This window comes from Oryctolagus cuniculus, chromosome 17, assembly GCF_964237555.1.
Source record: "Oryctolagus cuniculus chromosome 17, mOryCun1.1, whole genome shotgun sequence".
Lineage (NCBI taxonomy): Eukaryota > Metazoa > Chordata > Mammalia > Lagomorpha > Leporidae > Oryctolagus > Oryctolagus cuniculus.
Window position 1 is genome coordinate 22454777 of NC_091448.1, and position 27543 is coordinate 22482319.

At 55.0% G+C, this 27543-nt stretch overlaps 2 protein-coding genes across 9 annotated transcripts; one reads left to right on the forward strand and one right to left on the reverse strand.

Annotated features, from left to right (window-relative positions):
• Positions 1-3188: 3188 nt before the first annotated feature.
• On the reverse strand, positions 3189-20865 carry LRRC3C (leucine rich repeat containing 3C). 4 transcript variants are annotated; one of them, XM_017349189.3, is made up of 5 exons: positions 20465-20865; positions 17337-17691; positions 8916-14942; positions 5557-5606; positions 3189-5194 (listed from the first exon to the last, which is right to left on the reverse strand). In XM_017349189.3, exon 5 carries the CDS (start codon positions 5155-5157, stop codon positions 4393-4395), a length of 765 nt encoding a protein of 254 aa, XP_017204678.2. In that variant the 5' UTR covers positions 5158-5194; positions 5557-5606; positions 8916-14942; positions 17337-17691; positions 20465-20865; the 3' UTR covers positions 3189-4392. The 4 variants fall into 4 exon arrangements, with proteins under 4 accessions (XP_017204678.2, XP_051681611.2, XP_069916845.1 ...); XM_051825651.2 differs by having other exon boundaries at positions 8916-8976; positions 20465-20849; XM_070060744.1 differs by lacking the exons at positions 8916-14942; positions 17337-17691 and having other exon boundaries at positions 20465-20661.
• A 99-nt stretch (positions 20866-20964) lies between these two features.
• Positions 20965-26920, forward strand: ORMDL3 (ORMDL sphingolipid biosynthesis regulator 3). 5 transcript variants are annotated; one of them, XM_008271421.4, is made up of 4 exons: positions 20965-21105; positions 24021-24219; positions 24937-25088; positions 25473-26920. In XM_008271421.4, exons 2-4 carry the CDS (start codon positions 24046-24048, stop codon positions 25606-25608), a joined length of 462 nt encoding a protein of 153 aa, XP_008269643.1. In that variant the 5' UTR covers positions 20965-21105; positions 24021-24045; the 3' UTR covers positions 25609-26920. The 5 variants fall into 5 exon arrangements, with proteins under 5 accessions (XP_008269643.1, XP_051681612.1, XP_008269646.1 ...); XM_051825652.2 differs by having other exon boundaries at positions 21046-21179; XM_008271424.4 differs by lacking the exon at positions 20965-21105 and adding an exon at positions 21436-21632.
• The last annotated feature ends 623 nt before the right edge of the window (positions 26921-27543 follow it).

Consider the following 27543-nt stretch of genomic DNA (forward strand, 5'->3'; position numbering starts at 1 on the left):
AGGTGCTTCTCCTGGTCTCCCATGGGGTGCAGGGCCCAAGCACTTGGGCCATCCTCCACTGCACTCCCTGGCCACAGCAGAGAGCTGGCCTGGAAGAGGAGCAACCAGGACAGAATCCGGCGCTCCGACCGGGACTAGAACCCGGTGTGCTGGCGCCACAGGCGGAGGATTAGCCTAGTGAGCCCCAGTGCCGGCTGACTACCTGGGTTCTTGCCTCGGAACTGGGCTCTCTTGGTACGTGGCAGCTTTGTTCTGGGCTCCACCACAGCTCAGTGGAAGAGGCTGCTCCTGATCCAGGGCTTGCCCAGGAAACGCACCCGTTAGTCCATGCGAAGTGGAAACAGGCGGCAGCCTCCTCACCACAGCCCAGTGGCATCTTGGAGCCTGGGCCCTGTGATCCCAGTCCGTGACAGAGATGAGTATAGGGGTTGTGTTAGAACATCTGCTGCTGCTATGACAACATGCCAGCGACGTGATGACTTCTAAAGAAAAGAGGTTTATTTAGCTCATAGTTTTAGAGGTGGACATAAGGACAGCCCACAGTCCAGAGAAGCCTCTTGTAAGGGCCCCAAGGTACAGTCCATCATGGGAGGTGGCATCGTGGCAGGAGCATGCGTGAGCGGGGAGAGCCCATGGTGGGCCAGGAAGTCGGGGGAGAGTGGGGAGGGGCTGTCCTTGCTCTTGTAGAACAACTCTATTGGGCAAGAGCCACTTAATCCTCCAGGAGGGCAGTGTCCCTGATGTCCCAGATGTCACCGAGGCACCTCCTAAAGGTTCTCCCGCCTCTCACATCGCCCAGCTGGAGACCAAGCCTCCAACACGTGAACCCTTGGGGGACACACCACTTCCAAGCCAGGGTGCTGAGGGAAGGGCCTCGGGGTTCACAGACTCTTATTCCAGGCAGGTGCCTCTGTGTCCAGGCTCCTGTGTTGGATGGGCTGAGCAGACGCTATAGCTTCTTTTTTTTTTTTTTTTTTTTTTTTTTTTTTTTTTTTTTGACAGGCAGGAGTGGACAGTGAGAGAGAGAGACAGAGAAAGGTCTTCCTTTGCCGTTAGTTCACCCTCCAATGGCCGGCGCGGCCGGCGCGCTGCAACCAGCGCACCGGGCCGATCCGATGGCAGGAGCCAGGTACTTCTCCTGGTCTCCCATGGGGTGCAGGGCCCAAGCACTTGGGCCATCCTCCACTGTACTCCCTGGCCACAGCAGAGAGCTGGCCTGGAAGAGGGGCAACCGGGACAGAATCCGGCGCCCCGACCGGGACTAGAACCCGGTGTGCTGACACCGCAAGGCGGAGGATTAGCCTAGTGAGCCGCGGCGCCGGCCCGCTATAGCTTCTTTTAAAAAGATTTATTTATTTATTTGAAAGTCAGTTGAGAGAGAGAGAGAGAGAGATATCTTCCATGTGCTGGTTCATTCTCCAGTTGGCCACAACTGACATTACTAACTGGGTTAGGCTGAAGCCAAGGGCCAGGAGCTTCATCCAGGTCTCCCATGTGGGTGGCAAGGGTCCAGGCACTTGGGGGCCATCTTTTGCTGCGTTTCCCAGGCCATTAGCAGGGAGCTGGATCTGGAGTGGAGTGGCCAGATACAAACTGATGCCCATATGGGTGACAGCAGGTGGTGGCTTTACCTGCTATGCTCTAATGCTGGCTTCAAGCTACAGCTTCTGATATCCTCATGCCAGGAAGTTTTAACTTAGGGACCCCAGCGGGCTAGGGTGATAGGGTCTCTTCATGAGGAGGGGAGCCAGTGAAGTATTCCCCGCCACCTCCCGACCCTCCTCTCTGCCCTCTTGTCCTCCCTCTGCTGCTCCTCTGCTACTCCTAGCAGGGGCACTGATCTGAGCTGGACAGTAATTGGTGGGGCACTGATTATCTAGGGGTCAGGAATACCTGGCTCCAGGTACCCCCTGAGCAGGGGTACAAGCAAAACTCCTTCCCTGAATCCTGTCCTGCACTGAGCTTTCTGACAACTGGGGTAAGCTATCAGGGTTGGAGGAGGTGACCCTCTGCTCGGGACAGCAGAGGGTTAAATAAGGAATGGGCACAGGTGATGGAGGCATAGGATCCCGTTGTTGCCACTCTTGTATCCCTGCTGTTCTACACGATCTGTTTTCAAGAACCCAGTGAGCTGTGTCCTAGTCTGATTCCTGTAGGGGGTGGGGCAGCAGATCAAGACATGCTCTGAGGGTGACAGGGGAGAGAGGCTGATGGGCTTAGTGGGGAAGGGGGCCAGGATTCTCAGGCCCAGGCCAGCTGTGGCTGGGATGGACGGTCAGAGAGAACCAGCATCCCTGGAGCTGTGGAGGCTCAGGCTGCCTGAGAAAGGATGATGGGTGGAAGTGGCAGGTTTTTCTGAGCTGAATCAAGTTGGGGCTTCCTGGATGGTGCCAGGGAGCTCAGACTTGGAGTGGTCGTCGTGTGTGTTGTAGGAGCCTCAGTGATTGAGAGAGGAGGGGGAGAAGGTGCTAGAAAAGAGGGAAGTCAGGATGGGGCAGGGGGGCCCGGGGGAATCGATGGATTCCCCTGTGCACTCCTTGAGTGACTACACACCTGGCTTCAGTGACTGCCCCAAGCTGGCTGGAACCCTGGTTCAATGGTTTTTATTTTCAGTTGCTGGGTGGGCTCCCATGAGCAGCTCTTTTCCATGAAGGCCATGTGGGTGGGTCCTGCTGAATGGCCCACAGGGTATGAGGACCCTTAGGGTTCTTGACAACCTGTTTGGTAATAGGTCACACGGCCTCCTGTGTCTCCCCTACCCCCACCAAGTTCTTTTGTTGACCTTGTGTGCACTTCTGTACATAGCTGTTACCCTATGCAGACGCTCGTGTGTGAGAGAAAAGACAGATTCCTTGGAAGGAAGGAACAGCCAGGACCTGGGGCTCCAGGAAGGCTGCCTGGGCCGGCAGATTGGAGACTGCCCACTGATAGCTGCTGCCTGGACGCTCCCTCCTCCCTGGCTGTCCTCTCTCAAGGCTTCCTCTCATCCTCTGCCCCTCCAGTTCCATCGTCGTCAATCCTAGGCCCTGGCTTCCCTGGCACACACACTCTGGTGTCTGGAGCTGGGAGGGAGGGCAGGCAGGGAAAGGGAGCTGGCACTCAGCCCAGCCTCCAGAGGGAGGTGGAGGGAGTGGGGAAGAGCTCAGGCCCTCTGGCCCTTCTCACCACCGGCCCACACATGTCCAATAAATGAACAATCATGGGGGCTTTATTGTGTTGCTCAGTGAGTTCTGGAGTCTTCCTTGTGCCTCGAGATCTCCAGTCATTCCCAGCTCAGTCCTAGAGACCACTTTTTCCCCAAGAGAAAGGGTTCAAGGAATCCTTCAGTGTGTAGAGAGGGCAGAGAGACAAAGAGTCTCTGGGAAAGGTAGTGGGGGGCCTTCAGTCAGGGGGTCCCCAGTACAGGGCACTGGGAGAAAGCCTGGGGACAGGAGAGAGGTAAAAGCAAAGAGGAAGTTCTCAATAGGGGCAGAGGGAGAAGAGAGAAGGAGGCTACAAGGTCCTTCCCAATCTGGCTGCATCCCAACCTTTCTTTTTTAAAGACTCATTTATTTATTTGAAAGGCAGAGCAACGTAGGTGGGGGGAGAAGAGGGAGAGGGAAAGGTGAGTAGGGGGAGAGATCTTCTATCCACTGCAACCCAAATGGCTATAATGGCCAGAGTTGGGCCAGGCCAAAGCCAGGAGCTTGGAACTCCACCCACGTCTCCCTGCCATCTTCCACCTGCCTCTCTAGGTTCATTATCAGGGAGCTGGATCAGAAGTGGAGCAGACAGGACTTGAACCAGTGCTTGGATATGGGAGGCTGGCACTGCAAGGGCTGATTTAACCTATGCCACATGCTGGCCCCGGCACCCCAACTTTCTGACCACCCCTCGCCCCTCTCTGCATCCTTTCTAGCAGTACCGAGGGAGGTCCTGGCCCTGCTCAGGTGTTCTCAGTTGTTTTATATTTTCCTTGTCTTTGTACACAGCCTTTCATCTAGGATCCCTCCCTCTTTTCTTCCCAAATTCCCTCTCTGTCTTTAAATGTCAGTCCAAACATGTCTGCAGAGAAGGCCTTGAGACACCCGCACCGAGGGACTGACTCCCTCCTCAGTGCTCCCACGGCTGCGGCTATGTTGGCACACAGACCACCTGCCGTCATTCTCTGTTCTCTCATCCCCCACCATCATGAACCCAGGAGTGTTGGGTTCTGAGTCTAGCACAATCCAGGCAAAGAGTAGGCTCCCCAAAATCCAGGCATCAAAGATGGCGTTGGGAGAAAGAGAAAGAGATCAGGTTTTTAGGGGAGACAGAGGCTACAAGGGTGGGATGGGATGAGGAGATGGGTGGGGTTGCAGAAGAGGCAGAGGGAGTCAGAGGCTCACGGTGGGAGTGTGGGGCCCCCCATCATCAGACCACTGTGCTGAGGGTGGAGGAGTCTTCGGAGCGCATAGGTACCACTGGGGCTCGCTTGAGAGGGCGCCGGGTCTCATCCCGGTTCTGCCACACATAGTGGACCAGATAAGCCACCACCAGTGTCAGCCAGCCCCCCATGGTGACCAACAGGGCCACATCAGTGCTCCGCCGGGCCCCACCACGTCCTGTCCCGCACAGTTCTTCCTCGCCAGCCAGCAGCAGGAACTCCTGCCCAACGAGGTCTGGTCGGGCTCCTGGGCCGCACACAATGCCCGTCCCGGTGCCCGGCGCCAGCCTCACCTGCCTGAGCACTTCCTGGAGGGCACAGTCACAGCGCCACGGGTTGGCAGACAGGTTCACTTGGATCTGCAGTCCCACGAAGGCCTCCACGGGCACCGAGGCCAGCTGGTTGGCAGAGAGGTCAAGGAGGCGCAGAGTGCCCGCCAGGCCCTGGAAAGCAGCCCCCGAGAGGTGTTCAAGGGCATTATGGGACAGGTCGAGCTCCTCCAGGACAGGCAAGTGCTGGAAGGCTCCAGCTGGCACCGATATCAGCTTGTTGGCATCCAGGTAGAGCTTGCGGGTGTCGTTGGGGATGCCGGTGGGCATAGCACTCAGGCCTGCCTGGCTGCAGCGGAACGTCCGCTCACCGGCTTCTTCTGCCACATAGCAGCCCTGAGGACGTACCTGGGGGCTGGGCATGGTACCCCCTGCACATGGCAGCAGCAGGAGGGACAGGAGACAACTGGTTGATGGGAGCATGGCCACAGATTGGCATAGTCCTGGAGTGGACTGGGACCTAGGGGAGAAAAGACCAGGTAAAGGAAAAGCTAACACTCCATTCCAAGAGAACTCCATTCCCCACTGCCAGCTCTCTCCTGCAGGCCCTCTGTGGGGTCTCTTGGGCCTGGGCCCCTCCTCCGGGGACTGAATCAGGTGTGGGTCTCTCAATCTAGGGTTTCTCAGTAGAGTGTTTTGAGTAAAGGATCCCTCAGGCTTGGGACTCTCTTAGGGCCTAATGATTCTAGATGGTTAACTTCCAAAGTTTCTTGGCCCAATGCCCCATTGCTCATTCCTGCCTTGGGGTCTCTAAGTATCTGTCTCTGTCCATGTATTTATTTCCCTCACTGAAATGAAGTATTTTCCTTCCTACCTACCTACCTGGGTGGCGTCCAGCTGGGCCAGGGGGGCACCTGAGGGTCTGGCTGGTACTATTAAGAAGACAAGGAAGACAGATCAGCCACAGGACTTTGAGTCATCCATCTAGACCAGATGCCTGGGTAAGAGGTACCTCTGGCCCCACCTGCTAAGCCCATCACCCCCTTCTTAGTAGTACCCACCCTTCTGCCTGTCCCAGCTCTGTCCTCTTTGCCCTGTGTGCCCCCCACTTCTCCCTCCTCTTCCCAGTCTCTCACCCCTGTTGCTGGCAGAGCCTTCTGAGTTGTTGCCCTCTCCCCAGAAGTAGCCGCCCTGCCGCTTAGCTCTGGAGACCCCCTTCCTCTTCCAGAAGCCCTGTTTGTTCGTAGTTGCTGATGTTGGGGGCTGGGGCCAGAGAGTGTTGGGTTTCCTGGCATGTGACTCTGGGCCCCAGGTGTCGGATACCTGAGCCATGGCTGACCAGGTGATGCCAAGAAAGGGCAGATCCTGGACCCTGATAAACTCTGCCACTGGGAGATCAGACCCCAACCCCATTCCCTGCCTTTGAGCTCCCCTCCCAAGACTTCATGTTGCCGTCTTCCATCACCTCTCACCCCGCAAGGCTGAGACTCTGTCTCTAAGAAGCTTTCTTTCTTGCCCAGAGCCTGGCTGGGCAGTAGGATCCCTGCTTGGCAGGCCTAGTGGGCAGAACTGGGTGGGCCCCATCTCACATCCATTGCCTCCAGAAACATGTATCCCTCAACACCATCTCTCCCCCTACTCTCCTCTGTCCTGCCTCCCTGTCCTGTGACACCCTCATCCCTTGGGAGAAAACTTTCCCCAGTCTTTTTCTTGGAACATTTTCTTCTGTAGAGAGCCTTATCTCCTGGCTCAGCCCAGCACGCTGGCCCGCCAGGGGGCGCTGTGGTTCAATTTTGGTTTGTATTCTGTGTGGTTGGTGGACGGTGACTCTAGGAGTTGAAAGGATTTCTTTAAAAGACTGACAAAACCCTGAGTTTTTTTTTTTTTTTTTTTCTGTTGATTTTTGTTCTGGATCAGGACAGACCCTGATTCTCTCTCCGTTTTGGGGGCCCTGGGCTTCCAGGTAGGTGCTTGGAACTCCTCTTCGTGCCTTGGAACTGAAGAGGGCTTGGATGAGTTATTTCTCAGGGCCTCATTTGCAGCCCATGCCACCTCAACACACCATCCTCTCCTAATGTCCACTGTGTGGTGGGAAGAAGGGTTTGAAGCCAGAAGGTCCATTTTAAAAATATTTATTTATTTCGAAAGGCAGAGAATAGAGGGGGGTAGTGATAGAGAACGAGAGAGAGAGAGAGAGAGAGAGGGAGAGAGAGAGAGAGATTTAGATGCTGGTTCACTCCCCAAATGGCTGCCTGCAAAGGCCAGGGCTGCGCCAGGCAGAAGCCAGGAGCCAGAAACTCTCCATCAGGGTCTCCATATGGGTGGTAGGGACCCAAGTACTTTGGCTATCTCTGCTACTTTCCCAGGTGCATTAGAAGGGAGACTGATCGGAAGCAGAGCAGCGAGGACTCGAATTGATGTTCTGCTGTGGAATGCCAGCATTGCAAACAGCAGCTCAACCTGCTGGGCCACAGTCCAGTCCTCCACGTTCTGTGTGTGACTTTGGGCACATCACCTCACCCCTCTGAGCCCCGTGTCTGCCTTTGGACATGAGAACACTGCTGCAGGGTGCAGAGGGTCTGCTAGGGTTGGGCGAATGTGAAGGTCCTTTGTGGGGTGCTCAGCAAATACTAGTTGTTACTGCATTACTGTCTTCCAGAACATGGCCTTCCTCCATGATTTTAGCACCCAGGTCAGGGTTTTCCCACCTACTTCATCTCCTGTGACTGCAGGGGCATGGGTGACAAGGGTCACTGTTGTGATGAGGTCATTTCATCAGGGGTAGGGAATCTTTTTACTGTCAAGGACCATTTAGATATTTATAATATTATTCATGGGCTATACAAAATTATCAGCTTAAAAAATTAGCCCTCTATAGATTTACTGAAATTGAAACCAGCCTGTGGTTGCCTTGGCAGGGCCAGATCAAATAATTTTGCAGGCCTTATACGTCCTGCAGGCCAGACATTCCCCTTCCCCCGTAGCTGGTTCTCTGTAAGTCCCTCGACTCGCAGGTCTACACATCAGCTGCCTTGGCCACCCTACAGCTTTTCCTCCTGTGGTGCCATTATCCCCATACCACCTCCAGCTCGGATTTAGAGCCTTAGCTGGTGACAGAGCTCCAGGGAATGGACCATCTAGTTTGATCCTCTTAAATTATAGGCAGATAAACTAGGGCTAAGAGTGTGAGCAGAGTTACACAGTGAACCAGTGGCCCAGTTTTCTCATTCCTTCTCCAACCACCTCCCATTCCCATCTGCAGCTCTCTTGCCCCTATGCCACCCCTGAGCCCTTGCCTATAACCTCCAACAGTGTCCACGGCCGTGTGTGGACTCCCTGGGTCACTCCTCCTAGGTCAGATGGGTGGGAGGGAACCGCAGAGACTGGGGAGGAGAGATCTGCTTGCAGGAAGATGAGGTCAGGTGCTATGCAGGCCTTTCTGAGAAGAAAATCCTGGCTGGATTTTGTACAAGATTATAGGCTAGCAGGACTGGACATGTAATTGCTGGGCCCAGTGCAAAAGAAAATGTGGGGCCTTTTGTGCAAAAACTGTTAAGAATTCCAAGGCAGCGGTAGCAGAGGGTAAAACCAAGTGCAGGGCCCTCGTGATCAGGGGGCTGGGGCCCAGGGCGAGCGCACAGCTGTGCACTTGTGAAGCCTGGCCTGTCGGTTACCTTTGAACAAGCAGTTTCAGAAGCACATGGTAGGGGACCAGATGATATCAGCTCTGGGCATGTACTCACCCCTGACTCATTCCTCTGATGTCAGCAGGGGCATTTCTCAGACTCACATTTGTCCAAAGAATCAGATAAGATTCATTTTCTACATGTGGGCAGGAGAAGCAAAAATTTTCTCTGTGCATTGCTAATTAGTTAGGCCAGGCACTCTGCTGCTGCATGCTTGGGTGTCCATTTTAGGGTGACGGTGGGCTGTGGGGGTAGAAGGCTTGGGACGTCTCTACCTCCTGATGTTCTCTCACACTGGTCAGGCGGTTTAGCTGAGGCCCATGGGCTGAGCCTGGCTATCAAGAGAGAGAGTTATCTCCTTCTCAGCCTAGGGCAGCTGCCAGCGAAGAGTGGGACTGGGCTATTCAGTCCAGCAGCTGGAGAAGCAGGCAGTGTGGGCACACAGGAGAGTCCAGCTGGGCTGCAGATGTGGATAACTAACAGAAGTTACGTGCAGGGCTCGGTAAAGAAGTGAGATTTGAAGAAGGGAAGGACCACAGTTAGGACAGTACACACCTCACTCTTCTCTGCCGTTCGTTCATTCAGTAGGGATTCCTGCCAGCCCTAGAGGGTTCTTCTAAAAGTTCACAGAAGAATGGAATTAGAGGGTAAGTTTGTGAGGTGGACGTTTAGCTTAGAGGTTGAGGTATTGGTTACGCTGCCCACGTCCCACACCAAAATACCTGGGTTCAATTCCTGGCTCTGGAACCTGCTAATGTGGTCCCTGAGAGGCAGCTGTGATGGCTCATGTTCCTGCCACCCTCGTGGAGGCCTGAATTGTGTTGCTGACTCCTGGCTTTGACCCTGCCCAACCCTGGACATTTTTGGCAATTGAGGAATGAACCAGCACATGGGAACCCTCTTTCTGTCTCTCTGTCACCTCTCAAATTAAAAAAAAATTAAAAGATAAGTTTATTTTGGTGCAAAAACATTTTTAAGAGGTTTGTTTGTTTGTTTATTTTCGAAAGGCAGAGTGCCAGAGAGACAGAGGGAAACAGAGCGATCTGTCTGCTGGTTCACTCAAATGCCCACAATAGCTGGGGCTTGGCTGGGCCAAAGCCAGGAGCCGGAAACTCCATCTGGGTCTCCCTCAGGGGTAGTGGGAACCCATGTACTTGGGCTATCATCTGATGTTTCCCAGGTGCATTAGCAGGAAGCTGGGTCAGAAATGAAGGAGCCAGGACTTGAACTGGCACTCTAATGCAGATTGTGGGCATCTGGAGAATCGGTTTAACCACACTGCACCACAACCCCTCCCCTAGGGGTTCTTAAGGCACTGGATGTGAAGCAGTGGTTTCCAAAACTCAGCCTGCACATTAGAATCACTTGGGGAGCTTTTAAAAATTAGTTATGCTGGGACTCCATTTGGACCAATTAAATTAAAATCACTATGGATGAGCTCGAGGCACTTTTATCTTTCTAGAGCTCCCTAGGTATTTGTAATGTGCAGCCAGAGATGAGAACTGTCAGTGTAGAGGGAAACATAGACATGTCTCCACATGTCCCCACAACACATTAATGTGGTGTCTTCCATAGCTGGAGTGCGTACAAGCAGCTATGACGCACACAGCATATACATATATAAGGTGGCAGAACCTGCTGGCTGCCTGCTTGAAAGCACTCAGCAGTTTGGGAGTAACAGTGTATTCAGCCCCTGAGGACTGAGCCTGATTCACCCTTCAACCCATAAAGTATCGTGGTGCCCACTTGTCCAGCCTCCTCTGCAGCTGGAGGTGGCCCAGGTGTGATGTGACGGCTAAGTGAGACTCTGCTGCTGACGTTTCTGGGACAGCCTGATTTTTGTCATGAGAGGATGGGGCTGGGCTCTGCTCTTTTCTCTCCCACTTTCTTCCTGCTTTGGACACAGTGAACTCCAGCTTTCTTGTGATAATGAGGCAGAAAAGCAGAAAAGAAAATCAAGAGTATTGCTAAGTGTCAGGCATTTGGCACAGCATTTAGGATGCTGCCTACCATGTTGGGGGGCCTGGATTTGAGTCCCAGCTCTGCTCCCAGTTCCAGCTTCCTGCTGGTGTGCATCTTGGAAGGTAGTAGGTTGTGACTCAAGAGGTTGGGTCCCTGCCATGCACTTTGGATTCAGTTCCTGGCTCACCGACCTGTGGAGGATGAACCAGTGGGTAGGAGCTCTCTCTGTCTCTCTGCCTCCCAAATAAGGAGAGTAAATGGAAGTTTTAAAAAGTATCACGGAGATGTTGGCCTGGACATCACTGATCTATTCGACCAGCACCAGCAAGCGCCCACCTCTAGGTTCATTAGGTAAGAAAGACAAACCCCTGCTTCTGTGCTCTCCCCTTGGCTGCACATTAGATTACAGGAGGCTTTGAAACTCCTGGTGCCTGGGCTCACCCACAGAGATTCTGATTGCGTTGATCTGGCATGCGTCCAGGGATGGGGATTTTGAAAAGCTCCTTAGGTGATTCTAATGGCAACCCAGTGTCAGAATCATTACTTGGGTTTTCTGTTGCTTTCAACTGAGAGCATTCTTAACTGGTGTGCCAACTCACCGGGGCTGTGAGAGAAGGCTTCGCTAAGAAGTGTCATTTCAAGGCCTCCAAGGCTGGGTTCCTCAGGTGAGGAAGCAGTGTGTGTACAGGAGCGGGTGGCGTGCAAGGCTTGGCTTCCCGACCACTGAGTGGATGGAGGGGAACTCTTCCTCCCTGGTGCTGGAAACCCGCATGTTCAGCCTGGACAGGGGCCAACTGAGAGGAAGGAGGAGGGGTAGGTCATCTGGGGGCCCATCTAACGCCAGGCTACTGGGCAGTTTAGGGAGGAGGGACAGCAAAGGCCTCTGCTTTGTCGTCCTTTGTGGAAAAGGACAAAGTGTGTATGCATCTTGCATTCCCATCCTTGGACATGCGCTGTGGTTTGTTCAACATACACCTGAGCACCTATTGTGTAGCATCGGGGATGCACAGAATTAAACAGGCAGAGTGGACAGTGAGAGAGAGAGAGACAGAAATCCTCCCCTGCCGTTGGTTCACCCTCCAATGGCCGCCGCACCGCGCTGATCCGATGGCAGGAGCCAGGTACTTATCCTGGTCTCCCATGGGGTGCAGGGCCCAAGTACCCGGGCCATCCTCCACTGCACTCCCTGGCCACAGCAGAGAGCTGGCCTGGAAGAGGGGCAACCGGGACAGAATCCGGCGCCCCGACCGGGACCAGAATCCGGGGTGCCGGTGCCACAAGGCGGAGGATTATCCTAGTGAGCCGCAGCGCCAGCCGAGAATTAAACATTCTGCCCACAGGGGAGAAGGGCTAGTGTGCCCATAAACACAGCCACCGGCGGCGAGCACAGGGGTGGCTCCTGCTGAGTTGTCACAGTGGTCAGCGAAGCCCAGAGGATAAAGCAGTGGTCACTACCCAGCTACTGGAGATAGTGTCACAGAGAGGGTAGCAGGTGAGCTAGGATTTGGGGGTGAATAGGAGTCCACCACATGGAAAAGGGGAGGAGGGAAAATGCTGTAGACTGAGATAAGAGCAAGACAGAGCAAGTTGTTTTCCGGCAAAGGTGAGAAGCTCTGTGTGGCTGCAGTCCGGAAGACCGGCTTCAGTTACACACTCCAGCTCGTATTTGTTGGGAATCCACTCAGTGCTGGAGATGCAAAGGTGGGTAAGACATGGAAGAAGCCCCTAGTGGGGGAGTTTATACACATAAACCCTGGAACACAGCAAACAATAACATTTGCTGTGATTGTGATTAAGGAGGAACTGGCCCTACACAGGGGAAGAAGGTGGTCTGGGGGCAGTAGCCACTCCACATTTCTAGGGGGGCGGGGCCTGCTGGAAGTAAGAACTCAACTGTGGAGCTGACATGGTGCAGTCAGTTAAGCTACCAGTTGAAAAGCTCTAATCCAGCTCCCATTACTGCACCTGGGAGGGCAGCAGATGGCCTGCGTGTGTGAGACCCTGCCACCCACGTAGGAAACCCGGAAGGAATTCTGGTTTCTTTGCTTCAGCTTGGACCAGACCTGGCTGTTGTGGGCATTTGGGGAGTGAATCAATCGATGGAAGATTCTCTCTCTCTCTGTTGCTTTGCCTTTTTTTTTTTTTTTTTTTTTTTTGACAGGCAGAGTGGACAGTGAGAGAGAGAGACAGAGAGAAAGGTCTTCCTTTGCTGTTGGTTCACCCTCCAATGGCCGCCGCGGCCGGCGCACCGCGCTGATCCGATGGCAGGAGCCAGGAGCCAGGTGCTTTTCCTGGTCTCCCATGGGGTGCAGGGCCCAAGCACCTGGGCCATCCTCCACTGCACTCCCTGGCCACAGCAGAGAGCTGGCCTGGAAGAGGAGCAACTGGGACAGAATCCGGTGCCCCGACCGGGACTAGAACCCGGTGTGCCGGCGCCGCTAGGCGGAGGATTAGCCTAGTGAGCTGCAGCGCCGGCCCGCTTTGCCTTTCTTTTTAAATAAATCTTTTAAAAAACCCTCAATTGGAAGAGTGTTAGGGGTTTTGTCTTGAAGCTACTGGTTTTATATCCATTTCCCTTACATTTCTTTATTTTTTACTTATTACTTTGAAGACAGGGAGAGAGAGCGAGAGCGAGAGAAAGAGAGAGAATCTCCTATCTACAGGTTCACTACTGAAATGCCTGCAACAGATGGAGCTGAGGCAGGCTGAAGCCAGAACTGGGACTCTGGCCACCCTACTATCCAGATAGGTAGTAGGGTCCCAATTACTTGAGCCATCACCTACTGTCTCCCAGGGTGTGCATTAGCAGGAAGCTGGAATGGGAAACAGAGCCAGCTCTGGGATGTTGATGTCTTTTGTTTATTTATTTGAAAGGTAGAGTTATAGAGAGGCAGAAGCAGACAGAGAGAGAGAGAGATCTTTCATCTGCTGATTCACTCCCCAAATGGCTGCAATGGTCAGAGCTGGGCTGATCTGAAGCCAGGAACCAGGAGCTTCTTCCATGTCTCCCACACGGGTGCAGGGGCCCAAGGACTTGGGCCATCTTCTACTGCTTTCCTAGGCCATAGCAGGGAGCTGGATCGGAAGTGGAGCAGCCAGGTTTCAAATCGGTGCCCATATGGGATGCCAGCCCTGCAGGCAATGGCTCTACCCGCTATGCCACAGTGCTGGCTCCTGAAGCAGTGTCTGAACAGCTACACCAGACACCTGTCCCTCCATTACCCTTTCGCCCTGTGGTATTATTCACGGGAGAGAATGTTAATTGTGCAGATCAAAGAATATGAAGACTGAGGGGTTCCTAAAACCCAGGTCAGCCCTTGGTTCCCAGAGGGAGTTTCCAGTTCCCAGGTGTTGGTTTGGCATGCTGGCCAGCTCAGCCCTTTCCCTTTGCAGCCCAAAAGAGCCAATGGCCAGCTGGCGAGGCTGGCTGGCCAGAGTGCCCAGGGGATGCTCCTGGCTCTCCCTGCTCTGGGGTTCTCTGGAGGTTCCTCAGTGCTCCTTTGGTTTCACCCTTGCCCCACCCAAACAGAACACCCCAACTGTCAATGCAACAAACTGTTCTTTCTTTCTTCCCTTCTGGAAGCGGGGTGGGCGATGGGTCAGGAGGGCTAGTGGGAGTGGGGCTGTGGCACTCTTGCCCCCAGGGGCCAGGGCAAGGTCTCTGGTTCTGATGCGCTTTCTCCCGGCTTCTCGCAGCTGCCGTGATCCGGGGAGTGTGTTCCCTGTTTATCATCCTGCTATCCGGGCCTGTGTGGGTGTGTGTCTGGACACGCCCCTGGCAGGGGAATGTGGCTGCCTCAGCAGACCCAGGACACCCAGAGGGCAAGGAGAACCTGTGGCAGTGGCTCACTCCACTCCAAACACACCTTTCATAAAAAATTTAGCAGTAATATCACATCACACAAAGTTTGAAACTTGAGAAGGAAAGAGATCACCCTGAGTCCCCCTCTATCCCAATACAAGATCTTTTTTTATTTTGCTGAATTTCCATAGCCTAGTAGAGGCTCAGATATTCAAATGTGGAATTAATTGATAAGACACCACACATATGAGCACCCGTGTGCCAGGTGTTGTTCTGAGTGGTTCACATTTACCCGATTAATCCGAGGTGATATTATCCTGATCACCACTACCCCTGCTTGGAAATGAGGTTACTGATGCACAGAGAGCCTCGGTGACCTGGCTGAGGTCACACAGCTGTAACTAAAGGAGCTGGGCAATACGGTGCCAGGATCTTACTAGTGCTGCTCCATTTTTGCTTCTCTTAATCAGTAATGCATATGCGGGTTTAGAAAAACTTTCTTTTAAAAAAGATTTATTTATTTATTTGAAAGGCAGAGTTATAGAGAGAGAAGGAGAAACAGAGAGAGATCTTCCATCCACTGGTTCACTCCCCAAATGGCCCTCAATGACCAGGGCTGGGCCACGCTGAAACCAGGAGCCAGGGGCTTCCTCTGGGTCTCCCACATGGGTACAGGAGCCCAAGAGCTTGGGCTGCTTTCCTAGGTGTATTAGCAGGGAGCAAATGCGAAATGGAACAGCTGGGTCTCGAACCAGTACCCATATAGGGTGCTGGCATTGCAGGCGGCAGCTTAACCTGCTATGCCACAGTGCTGGCCCCTAGAAAAAACATTTAAAAAAATTATTTTATTTATTTGAAAGGCAGTGTGACACAGAGAGGGACAGACAGAGAGAGATCTATTCCCCAAATGGCCACAATGGCCAGGGTTGGGCCAGGCTGAGCTGGGAGCCTGGAACACCATCTAGGTCTTCCCCATGGGTGGCAGAGGCCCAAACACTTGGGCCATCTTCCACTGTCTCCCAGGCACATCACCAGGAAGCTGGATCAGAAGCAGAAAAGCTGGCACTCACTGGGGCTCCGATATTGGATACTGGAATCACGCATAATGGCTTAACCCACTGTGCCACAACCCTGGCCCCCAGAAAAACTTTTTATTAGACACAATTCACACATAGAAACATGGAGAAAATAATATAAGGAACCTCACATCCCCATGACACAGCTGCGTTATATACCACCTCAGGGCCCATCTTGTTTCTTTTATAGCCACAAAGCTCCAGCCAGATTATTTCTGAGCAAATCCAGTCATTGTATGATTTCATTGACAACATTTTACTATAAACTTGTAAAAGATAAAGGAGATTTTAAAATAATTTTTAAAAAAGATTTATTTATTTGGAAGTCAGAGTTACACAGAGAGAGAAAGAGAGATAGAGAGAGGTCTTCCATCCACTGGTTCACTCCCCAGTTGGCTGCAACGGCTGGAGCTGTGCCAATCTGAAGCCGGGAGCCAGGAGCTTCTTCCGGGTCTCCCACGTGGGTGCAGGGGCTCAAGGACTTGGGCTACCTTCCACTGCTTTCCCAGGCCATAGCAGAGAGCTGGATAGGAAGTGGAGCAGCCAGGTCCTGAACAGGCACCCATATGGGAATATGGCGCTTCAGGCCAGGGCGTTAACCTGCTGCGACACAGTGCCGGCTCCAAAGGAGATTTTTAAATAAAACAAATAAATAGGGGCCAGCATGTGGCACAGTGGGCTAAGCTGCCGCTTATGATGCAGGCAACTCGAGTGCCAATTTGAGTTCTGGCTGCTTCACTTCATATCCAGCTCCTTGCAAGTGCATCTGGGAAAGTAGCAGATAGCCTAAGTGCATGGGCCTCTGTACCCACGTGGGAGACCAGGATGGAGTTCTAGCCCTGGTTGTTGAAGCTATTTGGGGAGTGAAACAGCAGATAGGAGATGTCTCTCTCTGTCTCTCCCTCTGTCACTCTGCCTTTTGAATAAATCTTTAGAAAAATTAATAAAAATATATTTTAAGGGGATTTCCAATGGTCATTTGCTATTTGGGGTTTTCTTTCTTTCTATGAAGAATTATTTAGGGGCTGGCATAAGCCTCTGCCTGCAGCGCTGGCATCCCTTATGGGTGCCGGTTCATGTCTCAGCTGCTTCTCTTCTGATCCATCTCTCAGCTGTGGCCTGGAAAAGCAGTAGAAGATGGCTCAAGAGTTTGGGCCCCTGCACCCACGTGGGAGACCCCGAAGAAGCTCCAGACTCCTGGCTCCAGATCAGCACAGCTCCTGCCATTGAGGCTATCTGGGGAGTGAACCAGCAGATGGGAGACCTTTCTCTCTTGTCTCTCCTTCTCTCTGTAACTCTACCTCTCAAATAAATAAAATCTTTAAAAAAAGAATTATTTATTTATTTGAAAGGCAGAGTGACACAGAGAGAGGGACAGAAAGAGAGACAGAGGGAGCGAGATCTTCTGTCTGCCTGTTTACTCCCCAAATGCCTGCAGCAGCTGGGGCTGGGCCAGAAGCCTGGAACTCCATCTGGGTCTCTCCCATTGGTGACAGGGACCCAAGCACTTGGACCATCTTCTGATGCTTTCCCAGGTGAATCAGCAGGGAGCCAGATTGGAAACCAGGTGTCCACGACTGGAACTGGCACTCCGATATGGGATGCTGGTATTGCAGGCCCTTCTTTTTTTTTTTTTTTTTTTTTTTATTTAATGAGCATAAATTTCCAAAGTACAGCTTATGGATCACAATAGCCTCCTCCCCCCCGTATCTTCCCTCCCATCCACAACGCTCCCCTCTCCCACTCCCTCTCCCCTCCCCCTTCACATCACGATTAATTTTCAATTATCTTTATATACAGAAGATCAATTTAGCATATGTTAAGTAAAGATTTCCACATTTTGCTCCCACACAGAAACCCAAAGTGTAAAATACTATTTGAGTACTAGTTATAGCATTGATTAAACACCTAAGAGTGACTGTATATTAATTACAGAGTTCAACCAATAGTTTTTTTTTTTTTTAATAATTAAGCTCATGAAGAGCTGTGTCTGTTTCAACCAATAGTTTTCAGTAGAATATAAAATGCATCTTTTGTATTGTTGTGGCTTCCCCCCGACCTCCCTCCCTCCCGTGGCCCTCCCCTCACCCACTTCCTCTCCCATCCCGCCCTTCATCACGTTTCATTTTCAATTACCTTCGTATACTGAAGATCAACTTTAGGCCGGCGCCGCAGCTCACTAGGCTAATCCTCCGCCTTGCGGCGCCAGCACACTGGGTTCTAGTCCCGGTTGGGGCACCGGATTCTGTCCCGGTTGCCCCTCTTCCAGGCCAGCTCTCTGCTGTGGCCAGGGAGTGCAGTGGAGGATGGCCCAGGTGCTTGGGCCCTGCACCCCATGGGAGACCAGGAAAAGCACCTGGCTCCTGGCTCCTGCCATCGGATCAGCGCGGTGCGCCGGCCGCAGCGCGCTGGCTGCGGCGGCCATTGGAGGGTGAACCAACGGCAAAGGAAGACCTTTCTCTCTGTCTCTCTCTCTCACTGTCCACTCTGCCTGTCAAAAAAAAAAAAAAATGAAGATCAACTTAGTATATACTAAGCAGGGATTTCAACAGGTTGCACTCACACAACCGAACCAGGTATAGGGTATTGTTCGACTAGTAGTGTTGTTTTTGAGTTTCATAGATAAACATATTAAGGACAGAGATCCTGTGTGGGGATCATGAACCCAGTGACTCCCGTTGTTGATTTAACAATTGGCACTCTTATTTATGATGTCAGCAATCACCCGAGACGCTTGCTATGAGCTGTCTAGGCTATGGAAGCCCCTTGAGTTCACCAACTCTGAATTTGTTTAGTCCAGGCCATATCACAGTGGAGGTTCCTTCCTCCCTTCAGAGAAAGGCGCCTCTCTCCTTGATGGGCAGGCCCTTCTTAAGCTATTTTGTATCCTTATATATTTTTTTTAATATAAACTAGCCACATAGTTTTCACAACTGTATCCTAAATGGCTTCATACTATCCCATCCAAGAGATAGCCATATTTCTTTCAGCTTTCCCCTACTACATACTTTACTAAAATGAACATTCTCACATGCCACAGATTTTCCTGTACCTTTTCCATGGAATGGCTTCCTTAGAACAGCTACCTGAAGTGGAGTCGCCACTCCAAGGCATGGATGCTATTTTGTCCAAGAAGTTACAAGTTCCCCAGCACCACGTAAGAGTGCTGTCACTCGGGGCAGTAGGTTAATCCTCTGCCTGCGGTGCCAGCATCCCATATGGGTGCTGGCTCTAGTCCCAGCTGCTCCACTTCCCTTTTTTTTTTTTTTTTTTTTTTGACAGGCAGAGTGGACAGTGAGAGATAGAGAGAAAGGTCTTCCTTCTGTTGGTTCACCCCCCAATGGCCGGGGGTGCACCACACCGATCCAAAGCCAGAAGCCAGGTGCTTCTCCTGGTCTACCATGTGGGTGCAGAAGAGGAGCAACCGGAACAGAATGCGGCACCCCGACCAGGACTAGAACCCAGTGTGCTGGCGCCACAGGTGGAGGATTAGCCTATTGAGCTGCGGCGCCAGCCTCAGCTGCTCCACTTCTTCTTTTTTTTTTTTTGACAGGCAGAGTGGACAGTGAGAGAGAGAGAGACAGAGAGAAAGGTCTTCCTTTTCCGTTGGTTCACCCTCCACCGGAGCAGCACCGCGCTGATCCGAAGGCAGGAGCCAGGTGCTTCTGGTCTCCCATGGGGTGCAGGGCCCAAGCACTTGGGCCATCCTCCACTGCACTCCCTGGCCACAGCAGAGAGCTGGCCTGGAAGAGGAGCAACCGGGACAGAATCCGGCGCCCCGACCGGGACTAGAACCCGGTGTGCCGGCGCCGCAAGGTGGAGGATTAGCCTAGTGAGCCGCGGCGCCGGCTGCTCCACTTCTAATCCAGCTCTCTGCTATGGCCTGGGAAAGCAGTAGGAGATGGCCCAAGTCCTTGGGCTCCTGCACCCGTGTGGGAGACCAGGAGGAAGCTCCCGGCTCCTGGCTTCCTATCGGCGCAGCTCTGGCCGGTGTGGCCATTTGGGGAGTGAGCCAGCAGATGGAAGACCTATCTCTGTCTCTCCTTCTCACTGGCTATAACTTTCAAAAAATAATAAAATATATATATTTTTTAAACGAGTGCTGTCACTCATTCTGAACAGTGCTCTGGCCTATTCACAGCTGAAGGATGCTTGGTGAAGACATGACGATTTTAAGAGCCAAAAGTTAGGGCAGGAGGAAGATAACAACAGGGACTCTGGCTAAGTAAAGCACAAAGTGATCTACAATTTACGGCAAACCCAGGATGAGTCAGAGCTCTGTTCACTCCTGTTGTGGAAAACAAACCAATGAACCAAGCTTGATAACAGGAGTTATTAATAGAGTTGACATGTCTGGTGCTCTTTCTGTTGGAACCTGCACTAGGCTGAACCCTAGTGACCAATCAGTGTCACAGAGATACAAGGAAACTGGCAAAGATCCAGACAACTCCAGCAACCCAAAGGATGAAGGAGAATGCCAGAGAAAAGTCAGACATCTCTTTTGCCAAGGAGGTTTCTGCGAAAAGGACTACACTCAGTTGCTTGCTTCTGTTTGCAGAAGGTGACCCTAAGGAGCGGGGCCTGTACAACCCCAGTGACACTAGTGGAGGATACAAGGCAGGACCTCTTCAGTTTCTGGGGTGGTTAGTTAGGTCCTGGTGTACCTGCTCCTGAGTCATTGGCCCTGGGGATTTTTGAGAAGCTGCCTGTTCTGCTCCGGGGGATTCAGACACCTACTTGCCTGTCCACGAGGTGCCCCTGGAGTCTCACTCTAGCTGTGTGACTACTGTTTCCAGGAAGTCCCCCAAGGACAGCTGGGGTCCGAGGGAAAATACTCCTCAGCTTGTTGGGGTCTGCCTTGTCCTTCTCGTCCCCTTGCGTTCAGGGTAGGCGGGTGGGGGTGGGGGGTGTCCTGGCAGTGGGGTTGGCATACCGTGACGTCATCTGATCCTGTTGTGCTAGAGAGGATCCAGAAAGGTGGGCGGGGGAGCGGAAACTACCCAAAGAAGGCCCTCTTGCGAACACGGAGACTGGGAGTCCAGGTCACAAGAACCACTTCAGCTTCCTACAACACATTCTTTTGAACGGGAGATAGGGTTTTCCAGGTGTGGAACTGGACATTAAGACTAGTTAACTTGCCTAGGGTCACCGCTGGTAAAGGAGTGCCTACGCAGTGTCTTCCCGACACTAACATCTTGTCTCCTCGCCTTTAGCGTCCGCAGAATGCTGACCAGCGCCTCCCACCCAAAGCCACATGAACCGACCTGAGACAGAAAGTCAAGCTGGTAACTATTTATCAAGGAATCTCTCTATGACATGGGTCCGTTCTGACGTCTGATGCAGGAGACTCAGGATGCGGCCCAGCGAGTCCGCTTCTGGAGCAGCCAGCATGGGGCCAGGTCGGAGACAGCGTAGCTGTAGTGGAAAAACCCTGCGCTTGGGGTCTGAATATCTGACTTCCGGTCCAAGCTGGGGCCGCAAGTTACTTAAAACTCCCAAGTTTCTTCACCTGCAAAACCGGGGCAAGGGTAAACCACACTGCGCAGGCGCAGAAGCTGAAACTGCTACGCACCAATGGAATACTGTCGAATCTTCCTGTCACGTCACAGTAAGACCCTCGCCCCGCAAGCCCCCCGCCAGGCCCGGCCCAGAGCCGAGGAGAAACTACGACTCCCAGGAGGCGCCGGGATAGCACGTACAGAGGCAGGGAGAGAAACTACAATTCCCAGGAGGCACCGGGCGGACCGGCGCGGGCCGGTGACGTCGCGGGGGCCGGCGCGGGGAGCTGATTTGGCTGGAGCTACCAGTAGGGTGGCCGCCGCCGCGGGTTGTTACAGCTGCTGGAGTAGCAGCGGCCCCCGCCCCCGGGCAACTCTCCCGGGCTCTCGACCTCCGACCCCGCGCGGTGAGTCCCAAGCGGACGGCCTCGGAGTGGCGGAACCAGGAGGCCCCGGGGCTAGAGGAGGGGCGAGAGGGAAGGTGGGGGCTGCTGGGTTGGCGTCCCAGGCTAGAGGAGCCCCGGGCGGGGGTGATTGGGTCGGTGGGCGGTGCATCGGCCGAGGAGGGGCCCAGAAAGGAAAGTGGGAGTGGGAGTGGGAGGCCGGGCGGGGGACGTCGGCAGGAGCGGGAGGCTGGGGTTGGGGGGCGGGGAGCGGCTGAGCCCCGGGGATAAAGGTTTGGCTGCTTCGAGGGCTGGTTGAACGCGTGGAGATGGGGGTGGGGCCTTGGACTTGCTGTGAGTTCCCAGGCCGGGGAGCCGAGCGGAGGCCGTCCCGGCCCTGAGGTCCCACTCAGAAAACCCCAACAACAATGGTCAGGACTCCGCCTCCTCGCTCCTCCCTCTGGCTGGGTTAGCGAGGGTTTGCCTTGGTATTCGCTTCTTTCCACTCCCACCGCCCTCGCGAGTGCGGGAGGCTGGGCCAGAGCTGAGAGGTGAGCAGCTGTGGCCCTGCAGGTCGGAGGGGTGGGCAGAATGGGAGCGGCGCCGGGCCGTGCTGCCACGGACGCCAGATTGGGGTCTTCAGGGTACAGGCCTGGGTGTTCCGTGATCCTCACTCAGAAGGCGGGAGGTTCGCTCTTTAAAAGGCTGCCCTTACTTGGGGGAGGGGAGGGGGAGCGCACACCTGGTGGCTGCCCCAGGGCGCACTCTGTTCGGCCTTGGCTCAGGTGTCCGACAGACTGGCTGGGCTGGGGTGTTTGTGTTTGGAGCCAAGGGGGAGGGGAGGGAAGGAACGGAGCCACCAGCAGAAAAGTGGTTAACAGAACAAAGTTGCTGCCGGCTCTGGTTTGAAGCAGGTTATGAAAGCGCACCAGGGCTGGGGCTGGCAGCCACCTGCCAGCGGTGGCCGCAGAACTTCCCAGCCTGGGCTGCTGTGGACCTGCCCTGCCTCTGCCAGCCCCTTCTCCGGTGTCTCCGCTTCTTGCTGGTGGAAGTGACATGTGCCTGTAGCCACAGGAAGATCCCAAGAGTGCTTCCTGGCTGCCCGTCTTTTTCTTAGCTTGTTGACTTTTTCTGTCTTTTGGTGAGTCTCCCTGGGTTTTCTGCTGCCGGGCCTCAGGTTTCCCGTCTCCCAGGGTGTTAGCGAGGACCTAGGTTTAGGCCTCTCATCGGGCTTTTCTGGGCTGGAGGTTTTTCTACACCTGTACCTCAGTAGGTCTGGGGCAGCAGTTTCTGGTCAGACGTGGGGAGCTCTTTCCCTCTCCTCCGCCAGATGTTGCCCCTCCCCGCAGGTGCAGGCTTCCTGCAGGAGGCGTCCCAGGAGCTGTGCTAGGGTAGCCGAAGCCCCAAGGCTCGGGAAGGTACACAGCTCTGGTTTTCTGGTTCCTTGGGCTTCTGTTAGGCCCAGTTATCCAACCTAATGGGCTGGGTTGATGGCCCCAGGAGCATCTTGCAACCAGGCTGCACCTAGGCCGGCTCAGGTCTGTTTGCTGGGAGGGCGTGCTGTGGGCCGTGTTTCCCCTGAGCTCTCTGCGCTCACAGCTGTCCGAGAAGAGGAAACTTGCTCCCATTCTCCTGGAAGCTAGGAACTGACTGCTCAGCATTCTGGCCTGTGTGCGAGCTTGTCTAGGGTCCTAGACAGAGACAGGTAACATCTGAGTTGGAGGTGGCCACCGTGGTGAGGAGGCAGCCTCTGGGCACTCCTGGAATATCTCCACCTCGGACCTGGGACCCCCTCCTGCATTCTTTGGAAAGGGGGGACTGCGACCCTGGTGATGACCTCAGGGTCGTTAGCAGGCAGGATCCTGCCTCAGGTGGGGTGGTGAGCTGATACACAGGTGTCCTTCTGCTGGCCACAGGGCCCTCAGTGGTGTGGGGCCAGCAGGCTCTGCCCAGGGGGCACATCATTACCCTCCCTCCCATCTCTAACTTGGCTCCTCCTGCTGCACAGCATCCACCATCAGAGCTGAGCAGGGAGGGCCGGCCGCTGGGCAGGAGGAGGCCACAGGTGCTGGTCTGTGTCCTCGGAAGAGGGGTGCTGCTGTGAGTTCCAGCTGCCTAGGGGCTGTGGATGGCGGCCATGCCCTCTGTCCTCAGCTCCCTTCTCTGGTAGGGAAAAGGGCCTTGGTGGTTTGGCAACAGAGTGGATGGCATCACAACGGTGAGCCCAAGGGGCTGCCAAATGGATAAAAGTGTTTTGGAGAGAGAGCTGTCCAGGTCTGGGCAAAGGGTGTCCTATCTCTTGGTTTCAGCTTTCTTCCTCCTCCTCTCTTTCTACCCTTTCAGTCTTCCTGGGCTGGGGCTGGGCGAGATCCAGGATTGGAGAATTGAGGGCGGTGGGTGGAAGCAGCAACCCCAAATATATTTCAGCCATGGTGGCCTGTGCCCACAGGCCTCATCTGCTTTTGCCCCTTATGGAAAGGGCTTAAGGGTGAGACCCTTAAGGGCCCTGGGTGAGACAGGGTGCAGCAGGGGTTATGCTCTGTGAGAATTCTGGGGGGGCTTTCTCATTTGCCCACCGCTGTGTAGAAAGAGGACGGACCCTTCTGGGAATGCCACGAGTAGTGGGACTGGGGGACGGGCACTCACTTGTCTGCCCTGGGCTGGAGGCCTCTCGATGACTTGTCTTCCCAGGCCCTGCTGGGTGGGACACAGTCCTCCTGGGATGCTGCATCTAGCAGCCTGGTGTTTATCCCAGCCCGGCAGTGGGCAGCGAGTAGCACTAAGGCCGCATGGACTTTCTTCAGCCTCGCTGGAGAGTGAAAAGAGTGAACGGGTGGCATAGAGTTGTCGAGAAGGGCGAGCCTGCCTGTGGGATGTGGAGGGAGAGAGGGGGCAGGGAAAGTGGTGTGACCTGTCTCACCGGCGCTGCCTGTTTGCAGGGCCGCGGAGGAGAGGGGCGGCACGATGAACGTGGGCACAGCACACAGCGAGGTGAACCCCAACACGCGGGTGATGAACAGCCGCGGCATCTGGCTCTCCTACGTGCTGGCCATCGGGCTCCTGCACGTCGTGCTGCTGAGTATCCCCTTCGTGAGCGTCCCTGTCGTCTGGACCCTCACCAACCTCATCCACAACATGGTGAGGGCCTGCCCTTGGCCACGCGTGGGCTGCTCCCTGGCAGGGCCGCGTGTAGGAGGAGCCTGCTGGTCAGGGGCCAGATGTCAGGCTGATACACTCAACAACATCTGTTGCCAGAGCCCAGGCCTGCCTCTTATCTCCCTGCCCCACTCCCCCTGCTGAGCTGGGTTCCAGCCGTGCACATCGATAAGAAGAATCAAATTAGCAGATTTGTCCGCGTCTCCAGGGTAGGGTGGCTTGTGGGCCTGGAAGAGAGGCTGTGGAGGGCTGAAGCCGGGGCTCCAGGGTGGCCTCAGGACATGGAGTGTGGTGTCTAGCCAGGTGCAGAAATGCCCCTTTCTCCCTTTTCTCCCTTTCCCAAGGTGGGTCTCAGATCAGTCCCACTCTGCGTTGCCCTGCGCCCTTACCACCTGCTGCCTGTACTCTTGGGCACATGGGGATCTGCACCCCTCCATCAGCTTGCTCCCAGGGGCCTAGGGGCCAGTCTGGGCTGGAGGGCAGCATTTCCGTGTCTGTTCTGTGGCTGACTCTCCCCCCCCCACCATGCTTTCCTCATGCCAGGCCTGCCCTCTCCCCCAGGGGTCCCACTTCCTTAGCCAGGCTCCTAGCTGCTTCATCCTGACCTTCAGCCCACATCCCCCTGCCCAGCAGGTGGAGGTTCCCCGTCTGTGTGACTGACGTGTGGATGGAGGAACTGAGCCAGCCTTTCCCCTGCAGGGCATGTACATCTTCCTGCACACGGTGAAGGGGACACCCTTCGAGACTCCGGACCAGGGCAAGGCGAGGTTGCTGACCCACTGGGAGCAGATGGACTACGGGGTCCAGTTCACAGCCTCTCGGAAGTTCTTGACCATCACACCCATTGTGCTGTGAGTGCCTTGGCTGGAGGAGGACCCCAGCAGGCAGGGCAGGGCTGGGGGAGCCCGGAGCCCAGTCAGCCTTAACCCCTCCCCGATGCCAGCCTCTGGCATACGGACGAGCAGAGGATGGACAGTTGGGGTCCCAGCTCTGGGCTTAGCTGAGCCTTGGACAACTGTGGTCCTGTCTTTTCCCAGCAGGAGCTTCCTTCCTTTTGGTGAGATGGGCCCATAGTCCTGGGTGACACAGAGGGGCCTCTTCAGCCTGGGCGTTCCTGGCGTCCCACTTCTGGTTCTGGGACCCTGTCCTGTAATCCTCAGCTGTCAGGTCGTCCAACCAGGGCGGGAGGAAGAGGCCGGGACAGTCTTGATCTCTCTCCAATCTTCCCCTCCCAGGTACTTCCTCACCAGCTTCTACACCAAATACGACCACATCCATTTCATCCTCAACACCGTGTCCCTGATGAGTGTGCTCATCCCCAAGCTGCCCCAGCTCCACGGAGTCCGCATTTTCGGAATCAATAAGTACTGAGGGTGCAGCGCCTTCCCCTGCCCAGGATGGCCGGGGAGGGCTGAGGGCCTGTACTGCGATACTGAAGCCAGAAGGAGCCTCTGGACGCTGCCAGAGATGGGGGCCGAGCCTCTTGGCCTGGTTCCCCCCTGCTTCCCCCAGTAGCCGACTTGGAGTAGCTTGTAGTGGGGTTGGGGTAGGCCTCCCGGGCTCTGACCCCTTCTGATTTTTTTTGATCTTTTCCTTTTGCCTTTTGAATAAAAAGACTCCATGGGGGTGGTCATAGAATGGGCTGGGCTCCTGGGCTGAACATGGGCCTGCGAGTTTGGGACAAGAGGTCAGGGACAAACCTCTGTCACTTGTTGACCCTCAAGTAGCCAAAGCACTTTAGCCCCTGCCAGGGGTGCGGAGGGGACGGTACTTTCACCCTTAGGTCTGCAGGGGGCCGCTCAGTGGGTGCTGGGCTGCACGAATGCAGGCATGTGCGGCGCCTTGAGAGCTGCCTCACGCCAGTCTCAGTAGCCGGCCTGGGTGCTGGGTGGGTGGGAGGAGGGTTTGCAGAGGGAGGGCGGGGTGGGTGCAGTTGGCCTGGTCCTGGAGGAGAGGTGGGGGCTGCTGTGTCTCTGGCCCTGCCGTACGGGTGCAGGGGAGGAGCTGAGGCCTAGAGGACGGGGCTGCCTGGCAGCAGAGGGGTGGGGCTGTCCGGGAGGGAGGGCTGCAGGCTGGGAGAGGGCGTTTACCCAGCCTGGGCTGGTACTAGGGAAGGGAGGCTTGCTCAAGCAAGTTTAAAGCTCTGGGGCTGGCGTCGGGGATGGACACAGGCAGCTCCCGTCCCATGGGAGTGCTGGGAGGGCTGTGGGGAAGCCGTGACGGAAATGGTGGGTGGGGGGGCCCTTCTGTAGCCCCTCACCTGGTAACCTCATGCAGACGCGCTGGCCGGGGCTCCCGGGTGGCAGACCCTACTCAGGGCCAGTGGACTGCAGAGTCCTGTGGGATCCGCGCTAGGACAGGGCCGTGTGGGGGACTGAAGGGGCCTGTAAGCGCTGCCTCCTGGGCCTGAGGAGAGACAGGTGGGCGGAGCCTCGGCGGCTCCCCTGTCACCTAGGGGTGGTGTTGCTTTAGAGAAGGTCTGGGCCCTGTGCCCTCTCTCAGAGGCCCGAGGGAGGAGGGAGGTCACTGGCCCTGTGTTCTGCCTCCCGGCCCTCCATCCCCCACCCCAGGGATCATAGGGAACTTTCACCTCAAAATCTTTCTAAGCAAAGTGTGAATAGGATTTTTACTCCCTTTGTACAGTATTCTGAGAAACGCAAATAAACGGCATCGTGTTCCTGTTTCTGCCTTGTTTGACCTCTGCTTCCTGGAGGGCCCTGGGGCAGGCGGTGGGGTGAGGGCAGCAGCTCCTGCGGCGGGTGGTGGGGACGTGGGTCTGCCCTCTGACAGGGTGGTAGGTGGTAGGGTGGATTCTGGAACACAGCAGAGGAGGCCTGCGGGGGTGCCGAGGGAGCTGGCAGGGAGCAGGAGTCTGCTGCTGGTGCCTTTGCTTGGCTGTTCTCTGATGGGCCTCGTGCCTGGGCCCTCACAGCCAGGAGTGGCCTGTGCCTCGGCCAGGCGGGCTCCATTCAGCCAGGGTTTTACAGATGGGGCTGGGGTCCGACTCCCGTGTCCCGGTCCAGTTTCTCGTTCTCACTGCAAGGCCTTCCTGCAGTGGCTTCTGTCCTGGGAGGCTGCGCTTCTCCTGGCCTTTCCCAGAGGGACTTCTACTGGGAACATGAGCCGGAGGGTGGAGGGTGTCGGAGGCTCACAGGGCAGGAGAGGGAGGAGTCCTGCAGCAGAGGGATCCTTATCTCCTGAAGGCGCCATCCTTGCAGGGAGTTCTGTGTGGCATCATCTGTTCCCATGACGGGTACAAAGTCCCAGCTGGGAGGGAGGAGCTGTCCCCAGCCACCTGCGCCCCCC